At 31.8% G+C, this 7011-nt stretch overlaps 1 protein-coding gene across 1 annotated transcript; it reads right to left on the bottom strand.

Moving 5' to 3' along the window:
• Nucleotides 1–992: 992 nt before the first annotated feature.
• On the bottom strand, nt 993–1743 carry LOC149246934 (F-box protein PP2-B11-like). The gene is made up of 2 exons (XM_089442891.1): nt 1664–1743; nt 993–1401 (listed from the first exon to the last, which is right to left on the bottom strand). Exons 1-2 carry the CDS (start codon nt 1741–1743, stop codon nt 993–995), a joined length of 489 nt encoding a protein of 162 aa, XP_089299017.1.
• Nucleotides 1744–7011: the final 5268 nt, after the last annotated feature.

Genomic DNA, 7011 nt, shown 5'->3' with positions numbered 1-7011 from the left:
TGCCACAAGTATGATCAAAATTAGATTCTCCAAGAAAAAGTTATGCCCAATCTCCCAAGATGACTCGATTATACACTTTTTCAGTATAGCAAACTTGTACGAAGTGTCACGTGTCACTGTTTCAACCTTTGGACCTGAAAACGATGTACAAAAAACTATATTATGTCCTCTTTCTATAACGTCTTACAAAATTTCAATATGATACTCAAATATAACAATATGACGATTTTCTCAAGGTCACCTATTTGTGATGTAATTCACGAGTGTGTAAAAACCCTAATTTCCTTGGATCATTTCTACTAAGATCATTTCTACGAAAATATAGCGAGATAAGCCCTGAAATTCGGACTTGAGGATCGTTGAGATTTCGACTCAAATGGGTTTTTTTTTAACTTCTGAAACGTCGCAGAAAAAAAGTTATAGTGAAAATGCCATGATGACCTATTTTGGGCACCGAAATCCTAGAATCCAAAGCTCTCATACCAAATGTTATGAAACCAGCTCACAAAAAAATAGAAAACACAGATCAATGACTTAGAATATTCTATTCTAAAATAGATAGACATATCGACATTATTATTGTGGAGGTTTTCGGTTACACCAAAACCTCGCAGGTATAGGTAAACGTTTAAAACCAGTGACTAAAATCCCAGGATGGAAATTACTTTCATTGTTACAATCTTAGATGCCATTTCTAACCAATATGCCAATATATATATATATATATATATTTTTTCTTTATTTCGAAACCTGAACCAATCAACGACGTATATAAGAATCTTAGCTGAGATTACGGGTTCGTACAAAAAGGGCTATTTTGACTAATTTGCCCTGTTCCTCGGTTTCATCCCGGCTCCAAATTTGTTTAAAGTATACAGTTAAAATCCTGCATAATTTACGTCAGTGGAAAAAATACGAGAAAGATCTCTGCAATCCGCTGGGCGGAACAAAAAGAAGACAAAAAGAAAGATCTACCAAATAAATAAATGCAACTAAGAAGTCAAAGGTTCAATTGTCACACCATCTATAAGAAGTCCACTTTTCCACCAATTCAATTTCTCGTCATTCATAGCAAATCTGACGACAGAAAAATTTTCATCACCGTTATCTTCCCCCGCACGCACTGTGAATTCTCCTGCAATCACTTCCATCCATCCGCTCGCATTTACACGCTTCCTTTCCTCTGCTCCTTCCATCAAAAACTCCTCCAATTCCATCTCATTTCCATCTGGCGTTATAACCGAAAACCTAATGGGCACTTCACTCCACCCACACGATTCTTCACCAAATTTGAGAAGAAACACCACTTTGTACACCGTATTAGCTGACAAAAGCCTGCAGTTCACTCCACCTCGGACCTCCAACCAGCAAATCATTAACGATTCCGCAACCTCTTCAAATCTGAACACAATTTATATCAACATTATACTAACTTCAAGAAAATCCAGCTGGATCTCTAGTATGAAGCTTAAAGCCTTCCATTATTCGAAATAATATGTGAATCATCTAAACCAAAATCATTTTTCATATTAGACATTAGCAATTAAATCATATTGTGAGAAGGTTAGTATTTTGTCTATAATATCTGGTATAATGATATTTTAAAAATAAATTATTGTTAGTCAATAATAGAAAGATAACAAAATTGGTAATAAAATCTCACCTGGAGTCCTCTCTAAATGGCCAATGCCAATGGCGTTGATCTTCTCCACAAATGATGTCTAAGTGCCTTGCAGATAGCATGTAACCTACCTTCCCTGTGGATCTTTCCAGCCAAAATCTCTATTGCAACGTCAATGAAGAATATGAAAAAATGAATGGTCAATTTTATAAACCAAAATCAATCAATCATCATGTATGAGTAATAATAGAGTTTTTGGGCATTTAAATGTTCAGTGTTTCATCATGCCTATTTAATTCTTAATTTCTGGAGATAAACTATTTGTAGGAGTAGGTTTTTATTATTTTTTGTTTTGTTTTAATTTGAATGTGGTTTATAGTTTAATGGCCATTAGGGAAACAATTCTGGTAAGTTTAAGGTAAAGAATCACTTACAATTTTAGTAAGTTTAAGGTAAATATTTGACTAACTTAATATTAAGTAAAGAGAATTGACCCATAATTTATACGACTAAACTCTACCAATTAAACCCAATTAAACTAAGCCATTGGGCTACATTATATGGCACTTATGTCTGTATAAATACCTTTGTTCCTCCATCTATAAGAATCGATTTGCAGAGGCGAAAGTAGAGTTCTCTCTTTGAAGAGTGTGCAACAGGGATAACGGCCCTGAGCAGGACCTGGTAGCACTTCTGAGGAATGAATTTGTTCCAGAGCAAGTCGTTATAGGTCGCAGATTTTTTTGATCCTCGTGTGTACGCGATTTATCCATGCTCATGGTAGCAACTCCACCAGAATTGTCTCGGGTAGTTAAATTGCCCATGATTGCCTCGCCACGAATCTCATGTATCTACCAACACTTAAATATTGAAGTCGGAGGAGTATTTGTCGGCTAATAATTGAACCAATAGAAATTCGGAACCGAGTCGTTACACAGATTTAATCATTGCGTGTGAATGCAGAGAAATTGGCGACCTGTCAATTACGCCATTTAAAAAAAAAAGTGTATATGTTTTGCCCATCGCCATCAACAACATTATCAAGCATTATTACGTTTAGGTACGATTTTCCTGATATAGAGATCTCTAATTGCGTTGACATTTTCGTAATCCAGAAAATCAACGTGAATAGTGTTGGGTGAGGTTGGATTCGTTGAGCCACTAAGACATGAATTAAATTCTATGGGTCATTAATTTAATGCTAAAAAGAATTAGGTGTATCATGTTATTTGTATAAAATTAAACAAACTACGATTTTCCTGATATAGAGGTCTCTAATGGGGTTGACATTTTCCTTATCCCGAAAATCAACGTGAATCGCTTTGGGTACTGTTGGATTCCTTGAGCCACTAAGACGGGAATTAATTTCTATCGGTCATTAATTTAATGCTAAAAACAATAAGGTGTATCATGTTATTTGTATAAAATTAAGCAAACCCTTGCAAGAGAGCATGTTTGTAATGCAGTTATATATATATATATATATATTTAGTTAGATTGATGTATTATAAATTATAAGTTTTAAAGTTAGGATTTATAGAGAATGAATTTTTTATTAAAAATATCAATTTTATGAAGTTTTTTTAATTTATTTAGATATCTTCTAATAAATAATTTATTTATTTATTTATTTTTCGAAGGTTTTTTTAGTCTATTTAGAGATCCTTAAGGAATAATTTTTTTAGGAGAAAAGTTACATATCCATGTCTATACTCATGTTGACTAATATTGTTAGTTTTATCTCAATTTGATTATGGCCACTATTCAATTATATTCCATGTTAGTGTTAGTTTACTTCTTTTTTATTATTGATATTATTCAATAATGTTTGTTCTAAAAATTTCAATTTATTTTATTTTATTTTAATTTGGTCTCATTTTAATAGGAGGATCGCCTCATGCGTAGGGAGAAGGTTCCTAATACATGTAACCTTTAGATGCAATGTTCTCATAATCCAATTCAAGGTTCATTTAAAATTTCTTCAATTGAGAATCATTTTGTGTAGAATACTTTAACTAAGTCTATCTCAATGCAAATACAAGTATAGATGCAAAATCCTACTATAACTCTCAAGATGTGGTTTTATGTATGTTCCCAAAGCATCTTTGATATTCCCCAAAACTTATAAACATTAAAAAAATAGTGTCAAATTGGGGAAGTGAATGCACACCGTCATCAAATTAATTGGCATAGAGTTAGGATTAAATCACAGAAACCAAAGAGTTATAAAAATCCATATAATTCCCAAAATTAGGGATCTTCCTCAAACATTTTAAAGGAACAATTAAAAAAATCCTTTGAATAATGATAACATTTCTATATCCATAGGGACAAAGTTGTTGCAAGAGGCCAACACTCACTACATACGTAAATAATCACATCTATCTCAAAAACCAAATGTAGACATGATCAACCTTTGACATTGTAATCTCCATTAACAATACCTCTTTATCTTCTTGGATTATATAGGTACTAGAAAACAGAAAAGACTACAAATCAATTGGAATGGTAGAATTTTTTTCAATTACTTCTCTAAAAGACATGTTTTAAAACAAATTGGAAACATCTAGTACCCACTTCTCCTCCCAAAAAATAATTTTTGAATATTCAACTACTTTTTAGTCAAACAAAGTAGTTAGCTCCCCCTCAAATTTAATTCCCGAAAAAATTAAAATAGAAGTGATGCTAACACTTATTTTTTTTTAATAACTACCACATAATTATTAGAATTCACCCACAAAATTAAAGAATTCTAAAGAAGGGTCTTTATCAATATTTGAAATTTATAGGGGTTGCAAGAGATATAGGATTTTTGTATGGCCTTGAGCATGTTAAAGTTGCAAAGTATTCATGGGGCTTAGGATGCATGAAAAACAACCAAGGTGAAGCTTGTGCCCTCTACCAGGGATTTAGTTAACCAAAGGAAAACAAGTAACTTATCTCATTGTCTTGGGAGACTTCCTCGTTCTTATTGAATATTTGGTGAAGACTTTCTATCTAAGGTACAATTCATTAGAAAATTTTATGAAAAATTAGGGAAGAAACCGAAGGGTTCTATTCAATAGTATATTTCCATGTTTTCTGTGATCTCAGTGAAGACTTATATGCTAATGAAGGATGTAAATTAAGATTAGGAGATTTAAAAATTAGAGCACTATTAGACCCTCTCCTATTCTTTATAGCTAAATAGATTGGAATTACACAATTATGAAGGACTATAGTATGACATGCTTTGTAAGGTATATACCTACAAATCCCCTTGTCTAGTTTGGAGTCTCTATGAAAAGTTTGTTGTTTTGCTAGATAAAATGGGTTCAGAATTTTTTTTGAAGATATAGTTATGTCTACCTATATATTTCTTACAATCCACCCAGAGACTTGCATGTAAATACAAAATTCTCACTGGACTACATCTAACAATTAACAAAACAACCTATCTTCAAGTAGTGAATCATCTACTAAAATTGTTACTTCTAACTTTCAATGGTAAAAATGAAATCTACAAATAGTTGATGAATAAAACCTTCATCAAACACTTAACATTTAATATATATTATCATGTTTTTTTACACAAAAATAAATGAGCAAGAATTTCATCCAATATTTGGCAAGAAACCTTGAAATCTGATACCTAATATAGCCTAAACATTTGAAGTATTTGGCTCTCACATTTCGAAAATCAAACTGGAATGTTATAATGGTTTTCAACTACAAATTTAATACGAAGGGTTTTTTTATCATCCATTGAAATTGAAAGCATTTTAATGCCTACTCTTCTTCCAATAAAATAAAAATTAAATCTTATATATATATATATATATATATATATATATATATATATATATATATATATAAGCCCCTCAATCGGTGAAGTTGGGGCCTCGCCAAATGGGAGGTCACAGGGTCAATTCCCGAAAGCTCTTGGGGTCAAGCCTTGCAGTAGGCCGAGCCCAGATTTTTCCCGTGGACGTTGCGCCACCCGCTGACCAAAAGTGTCCGTGAACCACGCCCAAATATATATATATATATATATTAATTTACAAAAATTTTGTGGTGATAATATTTATTTTTTATAAATATCCACCACGTATCAAGTGAAATTCAACCACAAAATTAATGACTTCTCGAAAAGACTCTCTATTAGTATCTGGAAATTAATGATTGATATCAATGAATGCATTTGACTGTTGATGAATTATTGATATCGATGAATGCATTTGACTGTTGATGAAATTTGGCGCGTTTGACCTTCAATGAAAAATAACTCTGCAAACAATTTGAAGAAACAAACTTTTAACAAACAATTGGCCTGCAATATCTCTTAACGTGTCTTTTACAAACAAAAGGAAAGCAAGAATTTCATCAAACGTTTGGAAATAAAATCTTTGATATTCAATGTAGTGTGAACATTTGAAGCATTTGACAACTATCACTTTACAAATGGGAAATTGTCAAGCACTTAACTAACATGTCCTTCGAGAAGGAAACCCAAACTGACTTCGTACCAATAATTAGACCATAGGGTTACTCATATCTAGACATCGACCTATCGTTTGAGAACCCACAAAAACGTCTATTGGTAAACCAACATCTCTTCAATCGCAAGAAATTACAAAACTTTTTGAAATCAATATCAAAACCTCCATCATTTATCATCTCATCTATAATCAAATCCACCACCCAATAAAAAAAAATAGGAACCCTTTTTCTCATGTGCAATTTATCAGAGTACTTTCTAAATGCTCTGATACTTTTCCTTTGGTGAAGATAATAGTGACTACCACAAATAGTGTAATATCATTACAAAATAGGCATACATGAACATTCTTTGGATGAAACTACCTAAATGGGCCTTATTGTCAGACTTTTTATTTATTTAATAGTTGAGGGGAAACAAGAATCATTAGCGTCCTCTTTTGCAGTATAATTCTTTATAGTATTGATGTGTTAGCTGCTGTCAAAGTGAATCCATCCTTAACTAGCTAGAATATGCATTCCAGTGCTTTGTTTCTCTTTAGGCAATTTTTTTTTGTTTTCTAGAACTTAAACTTGGGATGTATTGTATTTATGATGTTATTAATTATCAACTTATTTATTTTAATTTTGGATTTTTTCAATTTTTTTTTTTTTTTTATGAATGCACATATTTTTATAGTGAGATATTTGATCTCAAAAGATCTGATTCTTAGATGCTTATTAAATCTAAAATTAAGCATACACAATTGCATTTATTTATTATTATTTTATCAAATAAATTTTTTTGTTTTTTCCCACATAAGAATATATGTGTTTGATGTTACAATCTCTTCAATACTAATTAATAACCATCAAAGATTCATCTTAAGTCTAAGTCTACTAAACTCTAAGAGAGATCAAATATCTCAAGATAC

Source organism: Pinus tabuliformis, chromosome 7 (assembly GCF_031772625.1).
Source record: "Pinus tabuliformis cultivar Carrire ecotype Pingquan chromosome 7, CPIR1, whole genome shotgun sequence".
NCBI classification, from domain to species: domain Eukaryota; kingdom Viridiplantae; phylum Streptophyta; class Pinopsida; order Pinales; family Pinaceae; genus Pinus; species Pinus tabuliformis.
Note: the sequence above shows the minus strand (reverse complement) of the source record. Positions and strands in the feature narration are given on the sequence as shown.

Excerpts from the sequence above, each read along its gene's own strand:
- LOC149246934 (XM_089442891.1), bottom strand. The coding sequence starts at position 1,743 with ATGCTATCTGCAAGGCACTTAGACATCATTTGTGGAGAAGATCAACGC. Across the intron at positions 1,402-1,663 it reads CCATTTAGAGAGGACTCCAG|ATTTGAAGAGGTTGCGGAAT; the intron begins GTGAGATTTTAT and ends AATTGTGTTCAG.